This window comes from Aythya fuligula, chromosome 17 (genome assembly GCF_009819795.1).
Source record: "Aythya fuligula isolate bAytFul2 chromosome 17, bAytFul2.pri, whole genome shotgun sequence".
NCBI classification, from domain to species: domain Eukaryota; kingdom Metazoa; phylum Chordata; class Aves; order Anseriformes; family Anatidae; genus Aythya; species Aythya fuligula.
Window position 1 is genome coordinate 1,588,242 of NC_045575.1, and position 22,264 is coordinate 1,610,505.

A 22,264-nucleotide genomic window follows, 5' to 3' on the forward strand; every position below is an offset into this window, starting at 1 on the left:
GAGCCCATCCTGGGGGCTGCAGGGCTCCCCCATGCACCCCTTATACACCCCCCCCCCACTTCACAGCTCAGTGCATATCCATGCATGGGGTCCCCAATCCCCCCCCCCCAGAAAAAACAAAAACAAAATAGCAGCAGCTATATTTAACCCCCCAACACCACAAAACCACCACAAAACCCAACGGGGGCCACTCACCATCGCTCCGAGCCCCCGGTGTCCCAGGACGAGCCCAAACCCAGGCTCGGCCACCTGAGGGGCCACAGCTCCAGGCTGAGCCCCTCCACACCACCCTGAATGCGTTGATCAGGGCTGGTGGCACTCGGTCCCCTCGCCAGGCCGGGTGACCGCCGTGTGCTGGGGGCAGCGCGTGTCCCGACCCCCCCCCCAGGGCCTACAGGCCGGGGACATCGCCTGACCGCCCGCGGGGTTTCACGTTTCAGGCCCCCACAGCCTGCGTTAGGTTTGCCTGGCTCGCACGTGACGTTAACGTCAAGCTGAAATATTTCCCTGTTAGCACGCCTGGAAAACTTCTGCTGGAGGAGAGAGTGGAAAGCAGAGGCGGGGACACCCGATCCTTGTGGGACAAAGGTGCCGGGCCCACAGAGGGTGACGAGGAGAAGCTCCCGGCCAGCAGCCCCCAGTCACATCTCCCCCAGGCTCCCCACTCCCTCCACTGCTTCTTTCTAACCATACCAGACCACAGCACAACGTAAACCAAGAGGTTTTTATTTAAAAAACAATCTGGAAAACAAACAAACCTCAACACACTTGAAAACTTGACTAGTGTTACCTTCCAGAGTAAATACAAAAGGTTTACAAGGGCATTTTATAAAAACATGAGTACAGAACAAGGCACTTCCATTACAAGAAAGTATGAAGTCAAAGATAAACTGGAAACCCAGAAGCAACAAGTCCTCATCTTCTGCCTGGAGTGACGATGAGTTATTTTCTACAGTGGCTAAAAACCTTGTTTTACTTCTGTGAAGGCAAAGCGCAAAACTATCTCTGTATTAAGATCTTAAAAGATCTGAAACCTTCAGCCCATCAACTGGCAAATCTTGATGGACAAGACTTGTTGAAGTCAGTCATCCGACAGGGAGATCTGCAGGAAAACCCCCACTCAGGAGGGAGTACAGGAGCTTTTTCTTTTTTTTTTTTTGAGACCACTTTCATATCTTATGTTCTGATTTTACAGGATATCCAGTGACCTAGCTGCAGTGGTATACTCCATACAGGATCACCCCAGGGTTCATCGTCATTGCAGCTTACCTGTCATCTAAGTGATTAACACAGAACAGAGTCTAAAAAAAACCCTTAGTTCCCCCTTCAAAGGGCATGTTTCCTTTGGGAACAAAAAGCTCAGAACATGACCGGAGTGTTGGTCACAGGCTGCCCTTGGCTGCTGGGCAGGTTAGCCCTGAAACCTTGAGGACAGACACAGTGAGTGAAGCCTCTGACAGTGTATTAACAGTCCCAAGAACTTGTGTTTCTAATAAATCTTGTATCTGTAGCAAAAAAGGGGAAAAAAAAAAAGTCCTCTCCCACAAGGGGAATCAGAGTGGCTCTAAAAAAATAAATCCAGATTTGCACAGCAAAATGCTAAGGAGGAGGAGGTAAGGCAAGGCATTATTTACAAAAGCTGAACAGCTTAACCTGTAACAATTTACATCCCTTCACAAGCAAACATTTTCCCATCATAACAAACACAACTTAACATGAAACTGTTTTTGTTTCAAACCAGGCTGAAATCTGTTCAAAAAGTAGTCAAACAGTCCACATAACATTCAAATTTGCTCTTAAAACAGAAGATCTGAGAGTCAGGTCTTCTGTTCCTTGCACAACATCAGGAGAAACGAGACAACCCTTGAAACAGGGGCTGTTTCTGACCATCAGACCCCACAGCTCATGCTCGCAGCTCAGAGCGCTCTCCAGTCAATGGGCTTCTTGCCAGATTTCTTCAGCAATTCGTTTGTCTTAGAGAAATGCCGACAGCCAAAGAAGCCCCTGTTCACAGAGAGAGGCGAAGGATGAACCGTCTGCAGGACGTGGTGGCGCTTCTGTGAAAGGTAAAAGGAAAAAAAAATAAATCATTAGATCTGCACAGTTTTAGCTCCCTGGATGAGGCTGGCTGCTCCATTTCCTAGCAAGCAGATGTAATTTCCTCTGCACATTTCCTCGGTCATCAGACCGAGGAAGGCAGGCCCAAAATCCCTGCCATGAAGGCAGAAACTTTTATCCCACTGAGCAGAGGCAGGAGGAGTGGCTGTGAGCAGAAACAATAACACCCAGCCCATTTTTCAGTTGCTGTAATCCTAACAAATTTTACACTTATTCACAAGCCCCTTCCTAGAAATACCCTGTCTGGGTCATCAACTGGAAGCTCTTCTCACAACAAGAGGTTACCCTTGCTCCACTTTTGTTGCTTAACTCTGGCAAAGACCAAGCTAGAAAAAAAATGCAATTAAGCTTGACAGCAGAGTTCAAGCAGGGAGAAAAACTCAACTCTGTAAGGAAACTGCCCTCTAGTGTCCACCATTCAACAGACAAAAAAAAAAAGTGAAGAGAAACAGGAATAATCTGTACCCTGTCAATAGAGCTGCCTTTCTTCTGCGCGTAGGCTCCCCAGAGCATGAAGACAACGCCATCCAGGTTCTTGTTCAGCCAGGACACCACCACATCTGTGAACTGCTCCCAGCCCTTCTCCTTGTGGGAGGTGGCCTGGTGAGCTCGCACTGTGAGGACAGCATTGAGCAGGAGCACACCTAGCATACAAACAAAGCCACGTTAACTGCTGGTTCCTGCTTCCCCTGAGAAATGGGGAATAACTGGAGCTGTTCCTACGATCTCAGTTAATTTACCTTGCTTGGCCCACCCTGTTAGATCTCCATGACCGGGGTGAGTGAAGTCTTCAATATCATTAGACAGCTCCTTGTAAATATTTTCTAAACTGAGGGCAGGAAGGGAAGAAAAAAAGAGATTTTAAATTATGCTTCTGAGGCAAACTAATGATCTGGTATTTAGATATTCAGCAAAACTTATAAGATACCTTAGAATCTTTATTTAATTTCTACCTAAGTTACTATTACTCCTCCTGGGAAAATTAGATCTTTGCCTTTCCTAACACTTATCAAGCAAGCTCCAACCTTGCAAGTGCTTCCAGCAGCATGCAAGTGTCATAAATTCACTGCCAACAACTAAGACACACCTGTGCACTTGGAAGGGCACCTTTAAAGATAAGAGCAGACAGCACCACTTAGTGTTCTTACACTAAACAATGAGATTATTGATCTTAATTTAATCATTTAAGATAACGCAGCCTTTGTAGCAGCTGGGCAACAAAGCCTCTTTGTGTTCCTAGCTTGATGCCTTAGGAGAAGGCCTCAGCACCACAGGTGTAAATTTAGGTCTAAGCATGTTCTTCAGAATATCATCTCCAGAGAATTATGCACTTTTTCAAAATGATCTTTCCTCTAGGCAATGCACAACTCAAGTTTCGGCAGCTGTGACAGATCCCCCGTCAATGATCTGACTCGCAGCCATGAGTAACAGAATGAAATAATTTGTAAATAAAAGTACTCCTGCAAATTGAGTACTGCCATACCTGGGCGGAGGTGGAACAGGTTTCTGGACACTGAAACAGAGCCCATGAGCTTGATTAGGTCCATGATAAGGATCTTGTCCCAAGATTACAACCTTCACCTGAAAGCAGAGCTTCATTATAACTGAGTTGCAATCAGCATGATTGCCAAAAGAGGAAGAAAAGCTTACAAGCAAGCTCTATCCTAGAACAGGCAGACAAAAACCCAAAGAACTGACACACCTCACTACACACAAGTTAAGGAACACAGCCCCTATGTAAGTCTAACCTCACCGCAGTTTTTCTGTCAAGATTATGGAAATACTTTGAGTACAAAGGACCAAAGCTTTCAAAAATCCACAACGCTATGAAGGTATTTTCCATGGAAGTTTCCTTAGATTTGAATTTTACAACACATTCACAGTGATATCCACTATTAAAAACACAGCTTATTGCCAAGGGGATTACCTAAGACAGCTACATATATTTTTTTAATTACAGTTCATTAAGATAGCAGAAAAAAGCAAGAGGTACAAGATGTGAGAACAGGCACCTCATTATGCTGGTAACACTAAAAATAAGGTCAAAAGTCCCACTGCAATTCTAAGGGAAAGCCCACAGCCAGTAACAAAACACCAAAAACGAACTTGGGTGTGGGAGGAGACCAACAGAGCGGGACCCATGGGTGCTAAGAGCCAGCAGCACCCACACCGGGGCAGCCCCCAGGACCCCACAACCGTGCCCGTACCCCTCCCTAGAGACTGGCACCCCCGCAGCCCCACTCACATCCCTGATGTCGCACATCTGCGTCCAGGTGAAGACCTGCTCCGGGGGCGGGTACACGGTGTGCCGCTTCCTCTCCTCCGCCACGAAGGCCATCAGCTGCGGGCACAGCAGGCAGATCAGCAGGGACCGGGGGCAGGGAACCGGGAAAGGAACCGGGACCAGCCCGATGCTCACCTCCATGAAGTAGGGTTTGGAAAACTCCTTGGCCAGCTGCCTCCGCCAGCTCTCCCCGAAGCCCGGCGGCACGTTGCGGTCTGCCAGCCGCTGCAGCGCCGCCTCCTTGTTCCTGCGGATCCGCTCCAGCTGCTCGGGGCTCAGCGGCGAGGCCGCGCCCGCCTCGCTCCCTTCAGCCTTCGCCTTCTTGGTGGCGGCACCAGCCTGGAAATAACGAGCCAAGAGGCGGCTGCAGAGCGGGCCCAGCCTCGGCCCGAGCAGCCCGGGCGCCATCCCGAGCCCGAGCCGTTCCGCGCCCCGCTCCGCCCCGCTTAGGGCGGCCCCGCGCCCCACGCGGCTTTTTCGCGGCAAAAACAGCTCCTCGCCCCGCCCCCCCGCGCGCTCTAATTTTCCTATTGGCCGCGGGCACTGTCCGCTCTTTCCTATTGGCCAGTAGCAGCGGCGCGGGGTAAATCTACCTAGCAACCGCGCCGCGAGGATACCCGCGAAGCCCACGGGGCGCTGGCGGGGCGCGGGCTCCTTTAGCGGGGCAGCAGCGCGGCGTGGGGACGGGACCGGAGCCCTGGAGCCCCGCATCTCCCCGGGACAGCGGTGCCCACGCCCCCCCCAGCTCCCCGCATCCCTCTCCCCATCACCTCCTCATCCCCGCCCGGCTCCGGGGAGCGGCTGCGCTTCCTGGCGGGCGCGGTGCCGAAGAAGGAGAGCAGCGTGCGCTGCCCGATCATGGCTGCGGCGGAGCCCCCCGAGCAGCGAGCGGCAGCAGCAGCAGCGAGATTCTCGTGGGCTGGGGAATTTGGCGATTTGGCGCCAAAACCGGACGCGGGGGCGGGGCAGGGGGCGGGGCGAGCCGAGGGGGGCGGGGCTCCGAGCGCGCGCGCGCGCATCCGCAGCGCGGGGCAGCGATGGCGGGGGCGTGCGGGAAGAGGGCGAGGCTGGAGGCGGAGGGGGACGGGGATGGGGATGGGAACAGGGACAGGGACAGGGACGGGGGGGTCGTGCCCGTGCTGCCGCCCCCCCCCTGCCGCCAGATCCGCGGGCAGGGCCTGAGCTGCGAGTACCGGCTGCTGTTCGGCCCCGCCGAGGCAGACGGCGTCCTGCGGAGGCTGGAGAGGGAGGTGCGGTACCTGCCCGGTGAGAGCCCCGGAGCCTTCCCCGAGCGGGGAGGAGAAAGACAAGGGGGTAGCTAACAGCTGCTGCATGCAGGACCTGGGAACTCAGGGTGGTGGCACCCCAGGGTGGTGGCAGCCGCCGGGAGAGGGGTGCGGAGCTCGCCCCGACCCCTTTGCCTCTTGTTTGAGCAGATGAACGGACAAAGCTGCACGTCTTCGGCAAGTGGCACAGCATTCCCAGGAGGCAGGCGGTGTACGGAGACCCCGAGCTGAGGTACACGTACTCGGGGGTCACCTTTTCTCCCGAGCCCTGGATCCCAGTTCTGGACCACATCAGGGAGCGCGTTGCCTCGGTGACGGGGCACAACTTTAATTTTGTGCTCATTAACAGGTACGTCAGATGTCCAACTGCATCAACCGTGCCAATAGTTCACTGAAAAATTGCTTGGCATTCGTTTTATGGAACTGGGAGAACTAATTATTGCACTTACAGATACAAAGACGGTCTGGACCACATAGGTGAACACCGAGATGACGAGAAGGAGCTGGTTCCACGCAGCCCCATCGCGTCTGTGTCCTTCGGGGCCTGCAGGGATTTCGTTTTCAGGCACTGTGAGTCCCGAGGGAAAAACGCCAAGCGCCACATCGAGCCCGTCACGCTGCAGCTAGCCCACGGCAGCCTGCTGCTGATGAAGTACCCCACCAACGTGTACTGGTACCACAGCCTGCCCGTCCGAAAGAGGGTGCTTAGCCCCAGAATCAACCTGACATTTCGGAAAGTGATGGCTATAGACAAGTGAGATATTCAGTGATCAAGCACCCGGTCTTTAGACTCCAAAAATTAAGGTTTTCTTCCCCGGTATGGCTGCCAGTTTCTGCCTTAAAGTCTTTGACGATCCAAAGCATTAAACCAGACGAGTGGATAGTATTCCTGGTAACTTACTAATAAATACTGCAACTATTAATCTGCAGGACCAAGAATACTTTGTCAGTACACTGTTGCCGTAGTCCTGCTGACACGTACTTTTAATGAGTAATACCCTTGAGGAAGTTTGTTCTCATCTGATCTTAATCTATGCCCTTGCTCAGAAAGATTGAAATATTCTGTATCGTTGAGATAGGGGTGAAAGTTTGTAAGTTCTATAGAGTGCAAGGTGTAATCATTCGGAGTGAGCCTGTAAGTTGATAGGATTCATTGCCTGACACTTTATATTCTGTCAGTGAGCTACAGTTTGTTTTTTAAAAATAAAATACAAATGGGACCACTGTGAAAGGAGGATTGCTAAGATGTGAATAAAGTGAGTGCAATATGTTTTACAGTCACCATGACCTGTCTGCATCGATTCCTCTGTTGCTTTACCTCATCTGCTTGCTTGGGAGACTGAGTTCTTTTGGGCAGCAGTGTGGTGGGAGAGGACTGGAGGATGCACGAGGTCCTGAGCCAGAAAGGGAACTGGTCCCTGTGTAACCAGGCTGTAAACACGTGAATTGCACTGGGCTGCAGCCTTCAGCAGTAGGTCTGGCAGGGCTATGGAATTAACACGGATTAGACAGTTTGGAATGGATAATCCCCACTACCAGGAAGGGGGATATTTAGCGTGGAAAGCTGCGGGAATGCATCTTACCCAGAAAATGTGAAGTGCTGCTTCTGTCAGTACACTGTATGTGGTCTGGCTTAGAGCTTGGGCTGTTTCAAGAAATTACCACCTGCAGACAGCTGCTTTTTCTATTAAGTTTGTTCATTTATTGCTACTGTACAGTTACAAAAATACCCTGAAGTGAAAACGCAACTTCAAACAGCAGTGCAGTGGTTTGACTCTAATATCATACATTTTTAAATAATACACAAAATAAAACAAGAAGAATCCAAACACAAAGATGTCACCTGGAGGGCCTTATCTGATGTTTTGTAACCTACATTTCCTTCACACCTTTTCCACCATGAAAACTTGTGAGCAACAAATAATAATAATATTGGATGATCCTCACGTGCCTGCACAGAGCTCACTGACTTTGAAAGGTGAAGGCTGGGTGGGAAACTTCAGCAGAGGTCTTCGATGCTCCCAGTTGGCTGAGAGTATCCAGCACAGCACAGGACCAGGATTGAGGCACCAACAGTTGCCACCTTCCTCAGAGAGCTCCACCAAGACTGCCTCCTGCTCCCCAACAGTGAAAACCAGAACAAATGCAAACTATTCAGAACAAATTGCTGACTCATCTCTAAAGCCCTCGAGGAAGCTTTCAGAGTAGGTCTGCAGCTGAGTGAAAGCGAGCAGTTTATTAATGTCACACAGCAACTATGCTCCCATACTCAAACTAGTCCCTGAAAGCAGCTTTTTGCAAAAAAAAAGACATTAAAGGTGCAAGTTTGCAGCACTGTGTGGCTTTATGTTGCTGTTTTTTATGCCACGCTGATGAGTTTAAGACTGTTCATCTGTTGTGCGTATCTTCTGACTCACCTCCAGCATTGCTGCTTTCTAACCAAATGACCTGTTCACATGAACATAAAATTCAGAGTTTAAAACCCTTAAACAGACCCTACTAGGAACAGATAATGCAGAATATATGCTATTGGCAGTGGAAATGGTTGAGGTACAAACTGAAGACCTGCTGGAGCGTTGCAGGATGTTTTCCCTTCAGTGACCCCCAGCTCTGCTTTGCAGAATTCCTAGCACACACCCATGCTGCTCAGAACGGAGGGGTCTCTCCCCTCTTCGCTTCCCCAAGTCTGTTAGATCTTAGTTCACGACATTTTTGGCATTTTGCATCCTTTTTTTTAGTATTATTTTTTTCCTTAACTTAAAAAAGAGAAGTTAAAACCGTGCTACTGTTGATGCCCTAGCCTAAAAAGGGAGGCTCCTTCTAATTAGTTTGTAGACTTAGAGCATTTTACATACTATGAACATTACCTGGAGGAGGAGTTGTGATCCACACTCTGCAACAATGCAACTGTAGTAAATATTTGTTCACATACATCTATTACCACTCCTATTTTAGCTGGTTTTGAGCCTCCCATTAAGGAACTTGAATGCCTGTGAGTTTCATGTAGTGATACCAATATAGGAAGGAGAAAGTTGTCTTAAACTACTAAGACAGTTGTTACCAGTTGAAAACTTAGTTGCTGCTATATACTGAAAAACCTAGTCTGAGAAATTAAGTCTTTTTCCTCCAAGCTACAAGGATAGAAAAGAGCTAAAAACAGCCTACTTACTTCATTCCCAATAATTTAAAAAGTCAAAAGTAGCTTTTGCTTCTCCCTTTCCTGCTTTGTTTGGGATTATTTTTTTTAAACACATCAATCTAGAGCAGCAAAGTACAACTTCCATGTACTTTGCAGGTCTCTCCATGCATGGAGACCTGCACATCTAACGCAGTGACAGCCTTTCCAGACTACTTTACCAGACAAGCTCCCACCAGTCCGGATTCATTTGCAGACACTCTAACAAGGATGCTTGGGCTGCTATATATCTTGGCTCACAGTCACAACCAGCATAAGCCCTAATGCTCAGCTGCAAGCCTGACTACTTATATCTGAATGGTTGATGGGAAATGATGGTTTGCAACATTAAAATAGGAAGGGCGCATCTAGAACACCAATTACAGTAGCCTCAAAGTAACGGCATTAAAAGTTGTAGTCCATACTACAAGCAACAGTATTCACAGTTTCATAATGACCAAGGAAATTACAATACTGATTGCTAACAAAAGCTTCCGTCTCTTAATTTCACCTATAGAGCAAAGATACAGGGCAACAAATCAGGGCGTCAGCTCTTCATTGATAAAAGAAATCGATCTTTTCTCCTGGAAAAAGGAAACTGCAGTTTGAATCAGTAAAAGTATTTCTGTGATGTATAAAGAACTGAAATCTTAGGAAAACAGTGAAGAGGGAAATAGGTTTTTGGATTGTGCACATTACGTAGAGATGCCTTGTTTTATTCATTAGCTGTGATATCAAAAGAAATCTTGTTTGTTCATAATTCATCCCATCATCTTGAGACATTTATCAGAACACAACTGACAAGCAGTGGACTCAGACAATGGTAACCTAACTGTTCAAATGAGCTCAAGGCACTTTGTTTCTCAAGTCATTGCCTTTGATAGCTTCCCATCAGCTGCTTCTGGGGCTCCCTTGTTCAGAAATGTCTGCAGTGAAATGTATCGGATTAAAAGCATCTCCCTTTGAAAATTTACATGTCAGGGTAGGGAATATGGCCCTGGGAAGTCTGCTTGAAATGTCTGCTTTAGAGCTGTGATGTTGACAAAATTACTACCTAACAGAATAAATGCTTCTGTAATACAAATACGTTTTGGACTGCACAACGTTAGCAGACCAACTTTGGGTAGCATCATTTTGGTACAAAACAACTCCCACAGGAGCCAGCCGTTGCCATAGAGGGAGGGGAAAGTTAAAGGGCCTGTGGTGGATTATTTGCATAACAGACAGGAGGTGCAACGAGGATCTCAGAGGAATTTTGGCAGTTTTTGTCCTCCTTCAGTTCTCAATCATTCTTCAGCCCTCAGCTCCAAACGCTGGTGCTGTACCTTCGAGTGCACACGCTCGTAAAAAAGCAAGTAAGCACTGGAAGAAAGGACCTCCTGCAAACTGGCTTTGCGAACTGTGTCATCTGAAATCCATAACCACTGATTGCTGACAGACAGCGGGCTCTTTGAAGAAGGCGGAGAGCGGCGGTAAGTCACAAAGTGTCCAGAATGCATGTCTCCGTGGTGAACTACGACTGCCATCAGACGGTAAAGGTATACAGGGGAACTGAAGGAAAAATGAGAAAAAGGAAAGAAAGGGTCACCAGACCTTGTGGATCACACATGTACCTAACGAAGCTCTCTCTTCTTTTCTCTTCAGTTGCATTTTCTTTTTGGAGCAAATAGATATCTCTGTAAGAGATGTGCTGCTTCGCAATTACTTTTCAGTATACTAAACCTTCTCTGCAGTGCTGCCTTATTCTGCTGAGAGAACCAAACCACTTGGTTTAAATGTTTAATGCACCAGAGGGCAACTACGTTTTGCACAGTGTAACTGATGTAATTTTTCAGCAATGTTTTCCATCAGACGTACCAACATGCCAGCGTTTAGTTCTTACAGCACTGACTGAACAGAAAAGTTATTCTAGAAAGATGTTGTTTTAAACTGAAAAGAAGTAAAATTGTGTCAGGTAATTCACAGATGACAATGGGTGTACTTTCAAGGACTTGCTCTACATGTACAACTGTCTTCAGAACAGATGTTTGGCACAAAATGCTTCCAGGCTACTGTTCCTACAGAGATTGCAGGAATTGTGCTCCCCATGGGAATAATAAGCAATGAGAGACAGAAGAAATATTATAGAACTATCATTGGTCGCAGACAAGAAAACAAGTGAACCTTCTCAAAGGCCAAGAAAACACATTATCAGCAGAAGCATCAAGACTGGATTTACAAAGTAGAATCATTGCAGCTGCAACTTAAATTGAGCTTTACAATATAATTGTAAAGAAAAATCTGTAAGAGTTCTAAGATTTTCTTACAATAATTATAAAAAAAAGTAAAAGGAAGGGGTAGTAGAAAAACAGTAAGAATAAGAATAAGAGTATTCAAAAAAATGACTGCTGCATCATCAATCATAAAAAGGAGATTGAATTTTGCTTGTAATATGCTATACTCTCTTTTATAGTAGCAGAGAAATGAAGCCAAAGGCAACCACTAAAAATCAGCCAAGAGAAGAGCAAAAAAATTCTGCACAGGAGCTAGAATAGATGTTAAATTCCATGACTACAGAGCTTTCTGCTAAAGACGGAAGAAAACATAATTTGCACAGATAGAAATACAAACAGGGTACACATTTCTCACTTACCTGCATTCAGGGAATGCAGCGAGTGGAAAAGCTCCCGAGGACATTAAAAACGAAGTGGAGCAGGCACCATTCATAATGAGCGATTTAGTACCATGTGTCTGTTCTGCATCTGCAAAAAAAGTAGACATCCAGTAATTTAAATTAAGATTGCTAATAACTGCTTCTGTTTCTACTGTATCTAAAAAGTATTGTGAAGTACTGTGAAAGTATTTTGCTTGATTCGCTACATTAGCACAATCCCTTAGCAATGAGAGGAGTATAATATAAAAATAATTGCCACTGCCCTTGGATATGACACGTGAAAATGGCCATGAGTACAAAATCCCAAATAAGTAAAAAAAACCTCAAGTTGCCTAAGTTGTAGATTTACTACAGCTAGATTTTCCAGTTGTTTTCTAAGAAGCCGCAATTCCAAGCATTCCTTCTGTGCCATTTCTGAAGCCCCAGAAGAGATCACTAACAAGCTAATCGCTAGGACTTCCTGAGGGCAACGTTAATCAGTCCTTTGGATCTAAAACATATAAGTTCTTCACTATATGGCTTTTATTTGTTTCTATGTTTTTTAATATCCAGTAGAATCAAATTAAATAATTTAAACTGAACTTTAAGCCTGGAACAAGCTATCTTATTACTTGCTGGGAAACAGATTTTTACCCATCCTCTTTGCACAGTTTAAGTAAAGATTCTGCTCTTAGAATAACATTCTGCAGATCAGATGTTTTATCACTGAAATGAAGAAAGACCTGACTTATTTTACTTTCAAAATAAATACCTGAAGGTTTTACTGCTATCCCATCCTTTGTTCCAGGCTTTGTCTCTTCAGAGTTTTTCTGATTCAGATCGTTCTGGCTTGGTTTATGAACAGGAACGTGATATTTGTAGATGTCCATGATCAGAAACTCATTGAACTGTACATGTTCATGACGTTTCAGGGGTGTGCCTTGGTTTGACCAGCTCAGTCTTTGCAGATGGATACATAAACACTGAGGGAGCTTCAGCCAAGTTCCATATAAAAGGAAAGCCGAAATACATTTTAAATTAAGAGAAACAGCTGTTAAAGTTAAAAGCACACTAATGGAATGGGTAAGTCTAATGGACAAGGAAAAAAAAAAAAAATCAATGAACTGTTGTCTCTTTATGCATTCATCTACTCTGTCTGCATTAAACTTATTGCAGTAGTATCCGTGAGTCACAATAAAAACTCACAAATTCTGAGATTTCTAATGATGCCATTACTGTTCACTAGGCAGTAGGACAGCTCAGGTTAATCATTTTCTCCAAATGGCAGAAGAAAAAAAAAAAAAACAATAAAAATATGTTCTTGTTCCTAAAAAGTGCGTATCATTTAGCTTGTTGATCTGTGAGGTAGAAATGAGGACTGGAATTTGTTGCAGTGAGACATTTGCTAACGCACAGTAAGTAATAGCTTTGCACAGTAAGAGTACATGGCAGAAAAAAGTCAAGAAGTTATAAATATCTGACACTCGATGTCATGCCAGGACTAACCTTTGTCAATAAGTACATATTATTATTAACGACACCTAAGGCTCTATTAATTAGGCCAGCGCCCTGTTGTCCTTTGCATTATATGATCACAAAACAAGAAGAAACAAGAGCTTCTAATAACAATTGTACCTTCTGTTTAGCACTGTATTCTATTGTTTAAACCATCTGTATTTAGAACATTTTGAATTCTTTGAAATGTGCATTTGCAAAATACCACGCAAATAAATCTTATATATGAATCACTTTACTTACCAAGGAAATCAAGAATTAATGCAAGACACATGAACTACAATTAAGCCAAACTCACTTTTAAACACTTTGCTGAATAAAAGAAGAATATTCACATTCTTTAACCTACAGAGTCGATGCTTTGCTGAAGCAAGGCCTCAATGACTACAAATATTTGACAGGTGTACTTTTTTTTTTTAAAGTTAAACATTAAAGTGAAATACCAAGCAGACATGAAGCAAACAAATCAAAGAAAGAAAATACTGTTTAATAGGAACAAAAAACAGATTTGGAGGGTTAGCTTGCCTCACCTTCCCTAACTTTAATTGCTTAACAAATGTTGTTCTCTGGTTTTCTATGCTCTGTCCATTCAGAGTCCCTTCTGCCTGAATCTGCAATCAAAGGGAAAAAAATAGTCATTTGATTACTTGTTCTATCCAGTTACACATAGTAATACTGCAGTTTTGTATACTGCAGACAAAAGTAACTTCTGTCGAGAGCTATGCTTAGTTCATTAATTGCATATACAATTTTCCACGAATGTCGTCAAGAGTTGTTGGTCTATCCTAATGGATCACAGTTCTAACACAAAATTAAGCAAAAATGAGCATTTAGAAAACAAACCCAGTCTCCAGGTTTATGTGTAGTTCTTTGCCTCTTCTGTTAGTTTTCAAACAAACCATTTTGGATCTCTATTATCAAACTGCAGTCACCTGTAAAGTACTGTTTAAAAATACCAGAACAAAAAAAAAATATCTCAAGTATTATCTAGATCCAAATAAAGCATTTGTAAATTGTCATATTATTAATAAATAAAGCTTAAAAAAAAAAAAAAAAAAAAGTGAGGTAGCAACTCCCTTTTATTCATAAGAAATCCCAGGAAGGCTGGAGACTTTCCTGAAGTCATGAAACAAGGAGTAGAAAAACAAAGCCATAATTCTCAGTCAGAACGCTTGAAATTGAGCTAGAATGTTACATAAATTAAAACTACATACTTTTGTGCAGTTGTCACACACAACATCCTTCACAGATTCAGAGGAGATGAAATGATGGAGGCAGTGATCCAGCGTCAGTGGACGACCCTTAGAACAACACCAACACCAAAATTATTTGCAGCAGTCTTAGGGTGCGTGCCATTTAATTCTGTGACAGTATTTCATAATCTCTGCCATAAGAACCATAAAACTGCAGATTTGCTTCTGGAGAAAACTGACTAACTGGCTGAGTACAGAAAGCATATAATACAGCTAACTGTGGGGATTCTTCCTGAAGCTGGATTCCACATGGAAAACGTTGCAGCCTCTAGGTATAAGCAGCAGCTCTAACTCCCTGCATGCCTCCTTTTGTGGCATTTTAAATCACAAATTCCTGGGCCTGTTGCTATTTTTCCTCCAAAGTTCCAGCACCTCTTGGGTCACTTTTTGCTCTTTGTCTCTCTACACAGGAGAAATACAGCATTTCATTGAGTTTAGGCACTCCTTCCTATGCTTCCTTGTAGGATGTACTACATGCAGCCAGTGTGAATGGCATTATCTTCAATGATGGTATAAAATAAAACACAAATAGCAGAAGATGTGTCAGAATCCAAATCCTCTAGCTATCCAGGAGCATATTCTGGAGATAGAAGTCAGTTTCCATGAGTGAAAGTAGTTGTTTCTTGTCTGTAAAGACAAATCTGTAGCAGACATTAGGTAACAAACTGTTACAGAACAAAGGTCCTGCACATTTTGCCCCAGAAATCTACAGTGTTTTGTCATTTAAAGTTTCTTCACAAAGCCCAAGGGAAACCAAAACAATTTCTGGTTGAAATCACTTGATCTAAAAGACTGCATTGGGAAATAGCGTGCTATTGCTGCAGAGACAGAGCACTTGAAGGTCACCTTCTGAGGCTGCCAAAAACACACGGCCCTTAAGATACGATCTGGTCTGTTCAAATTACGACGAAAGGACCAAACACTTCACCAGGAGAAAACTACTGGTGTCAAAGTCACACTTGTTGTACTAACTGGTAATGTGCCGTAACACATTCGTGGTAAGGTACTGTGTTAGCCCAACAGGATAATTTATAAATAAAGACAATAAAATAAACTCTAGCTGCTCATTTACACAGGCTGCAGCAGCTTAAAAAGACACTAGTGAAGATAAAGCTATGATGCCACAGCAGTAGACAGACCAGCTGGATCATCAGTAACAGATACGTACCCACACAGCTGCTGGGATACTCAGTGAGAGACTGTCAAAGGTATCATACCTCACAGGACTCTGCAAGAGAATGTTTCACATCCCATGAGCAAACGGCTACAACAGACCATAAAAACACAAAACCAACCAACCAGACAACACTGTCACACAAGACAAATGTATACCTTCTGCTGTCCATGTGTATCTGGTGGAATAGGGTCAAGAACACCCACGTTCCCCACTAGGAAATACCTGGTGCAGTGCACAAGGTGCTGCTCTGCCTGTTTCTACTGAAGCTGCCCCTGCTCACTTAAATTTATTTGCAAGTTTTTGAAAAATAAAAGTACTAAAAGTACTCTTATAGTTTGACCTATGAATGAGATTTAATTTCTGTATTTTTTTTAATCTAGATTTTCTTCATCTCCTTACTCTGCACAAATTAAATTGCAGTCTAGTTTTCCAATCTCAATCCTGCATGCTGAATGAATAGCTAGTCCTAATCCTCGTGAGTGGATTTTCAGGTATGATATTGTGATACCGGATAATAAATGCAGTAAGACACTTATTGGCTGTTATCCCCAGAAAGTGAATCACACTTCATTTTCTTCAGTATGTCTAACGATACGTTCTTGTTCATCACCAATGCCGTAAGTACTTGGAAAAGTAAAAGCTGTCAGTCCCACAAACCTCTGAGCTTAAACCTGCTATGTTGCAAACAAGGCATGATGATTTCACATCAGAATGCACTCTGAATCTCAGGCATCCTTTTTCACATATAGATATTACCAGACACACTTTGTTATACCTGGTGTTCACAGTGTTTGCAAACCATGTTGCTAGTCAGCCTTCCATGAAAAGGATGCTGAGACTTCCAGCGATTTGACATAGGAGGAAGAGACCCTGAAACACAAAATTGAAATTGCCCTTTTATTTTCAAAACATCCATGTTTATCACTGTAATCCTCCCTTCTTGACTCACAGCAACAAAAGTAACTGCTCTAAAACACATTCTGTCCCACTGACAAATAATTAGTGGTATTTTACAGCTGAAGAGGAAATGCAATTCAGTCCAACACAGACAGAGTGAATACACTATGACTTAATATTTGGATTTCAGGATGACAAAAAAAACCAAACAAACACATACCTCTTGTTCTGCAGGTTATTTGCTTTTGGATTATTTCTGGCTGCTACAGGGGAAGATAAAAGATTCATTAACTCCACCTCAGAAAACCTTAAGTATTAAATACATTCTTATTTCATGCCTGATATACCTTTCTTCTGTTAGAACAATTGTATAAATTTAAGTGTCATCATATTTCAAACAAATAAACAAACAAACAAAAAAACTGGTGCACAATAAACTTCTAAGTTGCAAAAAAGAACACTTCTAATAAAAGGAACAATTAACCTATGGAATTCTCTGCCTGAGAGTACTGAAATAAAAGCTTAACAGATTTGATAGACTTACATATATTCTAGACAAAAAGATAAATATCTTCTGTCAGCATAAAGCTGACCACTAATATTGCCAGATAAGCTACAACTTCATCTCCAAATGGATTATTCTACAAGAATCCATTCTGCAGTTCTGAAACCTCTTTCATCTGTCAGGTCTTACAGATAAGACAAATTGGTTAGGTGGATTGCTGTTGCACGCTAGTACTTCAATCCCTACATTCAATGGATTTAGGGATGCAAAAGGCCACATGAAAGTGGGATCAGTATAAACTCAAATACATTTGCTTTCAAACTTTTTTCTTTTTTTTTTCTTCCTGACCTATTAATTCGTTCCTATTAGAGCAGTAAAGAGTTTGTAAACGAAATGAAAACAACTTAATTTTCTAATCAGACACTCTATACTTGACATGACCAGGAATCTAGGCAGACTACCAAGGAGATTTAGGAACTTCTGCTGTTAATGAAGTAACGTCAGTAAAGGAGTCACCTCCAGTGAATGCACATCAAACAAATGTGTGACACGTGGCTGACGATCCCGTTCATCTTCCAACGAGGAGGTAAGTACATGAAATAGTTCATGAGCATCCTATTAAGTAGAGGTATAAGATTTAGAGAAAGCAAAACCAGAAGAAATCCACACACACACCAAGAGTACTAATGCTCACATGATTACATCACTGCACTAAGCAATTAAAGGAAAAAATACTGCTTAGAGCCCATATTACACCTTAATAGCAGTCATTTGTACATCCACTGCAATTTTGGCAAAAATTGTTTTATATGAAGCTTAACTTCATAACATCACACATTATTAATAATATTCTGCCTTGGATAAATTCAAAAGGTACTAAAATCCTTGGAGGAAAAAAAAGGATGCACAAATGCCAGCTTCCTCGGGCTTCAATAAAAACATCATTGAAATCTGTGCTATTTGTTTTGGCTCTGAAACATAAAGAAGGATACAACTGCATTTTGTGAATGAGATAATTGATTCGGTTCGCTGGCCAGCTTGATTCACTTAGTGGCTGAAAATACTGAAAACAAAGCTTAGAAATCTTGTATTTTACATGCGACTGAATTTGGAAACGTTAGTGAAGTGGAGCTCATCCCTGCAAGCAGGGTGGGACTTTAGCATAGACCCTTACAGTATAGAGAAGTTAGGGCTGTGTGCCTTCTGTTTTAATATTACTGGCTCCATTTTACCAAATCTGCCATAATTAAGTATGAGTTTTGAAGCAGACATGGTTTCCATAACAAATATATATGCAAACTGAAAGCACCATTCCTTAATCACAGGGTTGTTTTCCTTCATTATTTAAAGCAAACTTTTTGCTTCAGCAAAGATTTGACACCCAGTGTTATTAGTACTATAGCTTCAGTTTTCTTTTATTCCTTATCTGAGCTGGGTTCCAGGCAGTCTAGCTTGAATTCTGTAATCACCTGCTCTTCAAATGATGAGATCTGCCACCTGTAAATTCTTAGAACTTCTAATAAGCAGCTGGCATCCAGGACATCATCTTCCGGTACCTCTTGACAGGATAAAGCTAAAGACATTGCATTTTAAAATGTTAGGAGGTGCCACAAAGAATGGTTAGAACACAGATCCGTTCATTTTAGGATTTATGGTACTTAGGCGTAACTGATTACCACAAAGTTATTCTTGATTAAGACAGTTAGATGATGACAATCAAACTAGAATGTATTAATTAGCATTCTCACTTGACAGTGTCACAGACTGAATACATTTTCCTCATCTAATACATATGCAAAATGAAAGGTTTCCTCAACTAACTGATATGGAGAGAATAAATAATATTAACACTGTCTGAAAAGATTCATTTTATCCAACATAAAATGTATTTCATTTAATAGTCTGTATTTTTGACAAAATAGTAGGTTTAGAAAAAATGCTTAAACTGTATTATAAAGCATTAATTTTCTTGTATATAGATTTCTGAGTGCCCATCTAATTGTTATAGCATTTTCCTACTTATACTGAAACCATTTTTATACCATTTTCACCATTAATATTCTGTGAACAACAAATGCCTTAACCACATGTGGTTCCATAACCACATTTTCAGCACCCCTGCTGCCCTCTATCTCAGTTTGTTCAACCTGCTGGCAAATGGTTTCTTCCAAACATGGTGCAGGATGCTTGCTTGACTAGCCACTGCTTCTTGATTGCCAGGTGAGTTGAGCAAGACCTGAAACTTTCAGCTGTTGGCTATGGAAACAAACAGCTTCAGGGACACACGCAGTTGGGCCTTAAATTACTTGGGCTTGGAACAAAAATACCTCTTAGATCTCTACCTGTCTGTGAAATTTGGTTGAATTTGGTCAGTGAGTTCAAAGTTAATAGGAAGAAATTAAAAAAAAAAGAGGAATTAGAGACCACCTGACCTTCCTTCCTTTAAGAAATAAGACTTACAAAGAGTGTTTATGCTAAGTATTTTCTTAGTTTATCACAACATGAAAAAATTAAAGTACCTCTGAGGAGATGCAGCAAAGTGAGTGACAAGTATTGATGCTCGGCGGATTGGTTTTGCTCTGTCTTGTATTGTGCTGTAAATTCCTCCAGCCACTTGATGAAAGACGGACATGAAGATAAGCCTTGCAGCAAAGAGTTCATAAAACAGGTGTTCCCTAAGTTCAGGAGGCCAGGTACAAGCCCTACAAATACATACGTAAGAGTTTACACCATGAAACCTAGGCAAACTTTACTATTTTTACTGGCAGGTGTTCCATTAGGTATTGAAATTACATTAAAATTACATTATTTCAGCTTATTTAGTGCCTGCACCAACTGAAAACTCCCATACACATGACAGCATACTGTAGCTATATCCATGGTGGTCTCCAAGAGTTTCACCACTCCAAAAGCCTTTCTAAATTTTCGTTTGAAAAATATTCACTTTCCTGATAGGGATATATTTATATCAACAACACAAAACTTCAGGATTATCTACAGATTACTGTACAAGTGGGAATTTAAAGCTGTAAACGTTTGATCTCAACAGATAGAGGGCTGGGAGCCTCAGGGTCACCGCTGTGCCTCGGTGGGGTCTGGGGAGGCCAGGATCACCACACTGAGCCAAAACCTCACCAGGGGCTGGCTCAGGGCACTTCTGTACAACCCCGCTTAGCCAGAGGCTTCCACTCACCTTGCACTGATGGCAACAAGAAGGTATTTTGCATCCAAAAGCACAAAATAAAGTCAAAGCCTTTACCTGGAGCAGTTCGGCAACGAGCTTACCACAGAAGCGATACAAACATACTCCTAATAAGTCATAATTTTTTTAAAAAACAATTTAAACAGCGAACATTTTACTAGAGCAACAGAATTCCTTTTTTCTACACCCATTTCTTAAGGCGTTACATTCCCAAACACAAGAAAAAGGGCCAAAAACGTCTCCTCAGCCGCGGCAAGGAATGTGGAAGCCGATAAACCGAACCCAGCGCGCTCCCACCTCTCCGGCGCCTCTTCCTCTGGGCGATGGGCCCCCACAGCACGTACACACCGGCGGCCAGCGCGGCCGCCAGCCCCCCGAGCACGCCCCAGCTCCTCATCGCCGCACCTGCAGCGGAACCACAGCGTCAGGGAGCGGCCCCGCGGGGCGAGCCGGGCCTAACGAGGAGGCCTCGGCTCCCTCCCGGTGCCGGTGGCGGCGCCGGGCTCGGTCCTGACCTGGCGGAGCCGCCCCCGGCCCGCGGCTCCCCCTCAGCGCATCCCCCCCGCCGCCGCCACGGCGGAACCCGTCCCCGCGGGCTGTGGGGGAGGCGGACGGCGGGAGGAGTGCGCCGGAAGTGCTGTGGGGGGCCCGTTTAGCGACCGGACCGCCCCTAGCAACGGTTGCTAAGGCCGCGGGAGGGCCTACGCGGCCTGGTTGAGCCCGGCCCGGTCCGGGCTTGGCCCGCAGTCGGAGTTGGGCTCCGCAGCCCGGCCCGCAGCGCTGCCGCCTTGTGTCAGCAGCTGTTGGGATTCGGGGGTCTGTTAGCAAGGGGTGTGCTGGCGTCCGAGCAGCGCTGGCAGCCGCAGATGGCTCTTGAGGGATCTCACCTCGAGGTGGCAGCTGCTGAGCGCGGCTCTGGGGCTGCTGCTGCTGCTCGCCCTGCAAAGGAATCCGGCCGGCCAAGGGTAGCCAAGGGCCTGCCCGGTGCTCCTCCGGTGCCTGGTGGTGTTCCACGTGTGACCTGTGCCGTGACAGAAGGACAAATAAATAAATTGACAAGGACAAATAAATAAAATAGAAGGACAAATAAATAAATTGACAGAAGGACAAATCAAATTGAGAGGACCAAATCTCACACCCTTAACTTGCTGGGAAATTGGACCTTATTTAGTAATAATAAAGTATATATATATATAACATAGTTGCTGTATTCTGAAAACAAAGTTAGTGCTTCTATCCAATACATTTCTCTCTATTAAAAAATGCTGTTTTCTGCCAAGCTTCTGGGAGAAGCTACCAAAAGTTTCAGTGAACACACATTCACGGGCAGCTTTGTGGATAAATCCTGGCCTGGCACAGGCAGCTGTGCTGAGGCTGTTACGAACAAGGCTTGTGATGAGTGCTTCCCTCTGGAAGCTTCAGTCCAGGAACCCCTCCCATTGTAGACTTAATCTACGGTATTTTACCCAGTGAAACAGAACAGGATTCTTAGATAATACAAAGCACTGAACTATGGTTCCTTTAACACCTATTTTCTGAAGAGGAAACGCAAATCTTGAAAATCAGGAATGTGTTGGTAGACCAGTTTTATCTACCAAAGCCTTTCATTTTTTAATTGTTATGGGCCTGGTTGCCTTTCATTCCAAATAAACTGCTGAGCGCCTCTATGGTAACAAACGGCTGGAACGATGCTGTTCCTCACCCCAGTCACATCACCACCCAAATCAAAGACAAGTGAAAAGGTGCAAAACTGAAGACTCATGTCATTTGTGCAAATTTGTGTCTGGGAAGGACAAGCAGAAAATGGCAAGGGAGGTGACAGAGATTGGAGAATCCAGATCTAGGCAGAATTCACACAGGAGGCCACCACGGGAGATGTGCAGTTGCCTGCAGTGGAACCAAGACCCTTGTGTAGGAACCAGGACTCCAGGGCTAGGCACAAATATGTCATTAAACAATTCTATTGGTATTTTTAAGGAAGCTGAAACTCTAGCTAGATCAATTGTGAGTCTTTTCCTGTAAATGCTACACGCTGCTAACATTTTCAGTATTTAGTGTCACAAGCTAAATCTGTGTGACAGTTGAGCAGCTCTCATTCACAAACTGAGGTGTGCTTGGTTTGCCATAGCCAGGCCAAGCTTCTGGCTTCATCAGGTGTTCCTTGTCTGGAATTTTTGCACCTTCTTTCTCACTATAGTGCTTTTCACCTGTCTTCATTTG

At 44.0% G+C, this 22,264-nt stretch overlaps 3 protein-coding genes across 4 annotated transcripts; 1 reads left to right on the plus strand and 2 right to left on the minus strand.

Moving 5' to 3' along the window:
• Nucleotides 1-710: 710 nt before the first annotated feature.
• Nucleotides 711-4,823, minus strand: UNG (uracil DNA glycosylase). The gene is made up of 6 exons (XM_032198966.1): nucleotides 4,538-4,823; nucleotides 4,364-4,459; nucleotides 3,602-3,699; nucleotides 2,859-2,947; nucleotides 2,584-2,762; nucleotides 711-2,057 (listed from the first exon to the last, which is right to left on the minus strand). The coding sequence occupies exons 1-6, from the start codon at nucleotides 4,808-4,810 to the stop codon at nucleotides 1,917-1,919; spliced, it is 876 nt and encodes a 291-aa protein (XP_032054857.1). The 5' UTR covers nucleotides 4,811-4,823; the 3' UTR covers nucleotides 711-1,916.
• Nucleotides 4,824-5,260: 437 nt separating this feature from the next.
• ALKBH2 (alkB homolog 2, alpha-ketoglutarate dependent dioxygenase) lies at nucleotides 5,261-6,982 on the plus strand. Its single transcript, XM_032199053.1, has 4 exons — nucleotides 5,261-5,316; nucleotides 5,508-5,668; nucleotides 5,839-6,037; nucleotides 6,140-6,982. The coding sequence occupies exons 1-4, from the start codon at nucleotides 5,261-5,263 to the stop codon at nucleotides 6,444-6,446; spliced, it is 723 nt and encodes a 240-aa protein (XP_032054944.1). The 3' UTR covers nucleotides 6,447-6,982.
• A 385-nt stretch (nucleotides 6,983-7,367) lies between these two features.
• Nucleotides 7,368-20,539, minus strand: USP30 (ubiquitin specific peptidase 30). 2 transcript variants are annotated; one of them, XM_032199156.1, is made up of 12 exons: nucleotides 20,342-20,539; nucleotides 19,362-19,544; nucleotides 18,312-18,415; nucleotides 17,359-17,457; nucleotides 16,558-16,597; nucleotides 16,216-16,310; nucleotides 15,432-15,491; nucleotides 14,225-14,311; nucleotides 13,541-13,621; nucleotides 12,268-12,487; nucleotides 11,496-11,604; nucleotides 7,368-10,414 (listed from the first exon to the last, which is right to left on the minus strand). In XM_032199156.1, exons 1-12 carry the CDS (start codon nucleotides 20,439-20,441, stop codon nucleotides 10,150-10,152), a joined length of 1,443 nt encoding a protein of 480 aa, XP_032055047.1. In that variant the 5' UTR covers nucleotides 20,442-20,539; the 3' UTR covers nucleotides 7,368-10,149. The 2 variants fall into 2 exon arrangements, with proteins under 2 accessions (XP_032055047.1, XP_032055046.1); XM_032199155.1 differs by having other exon boundaries at nucleotides 16,558-16,600.
• Nucleotides 20,540-22,264: the final 1,725 nt, after the last annotated feature.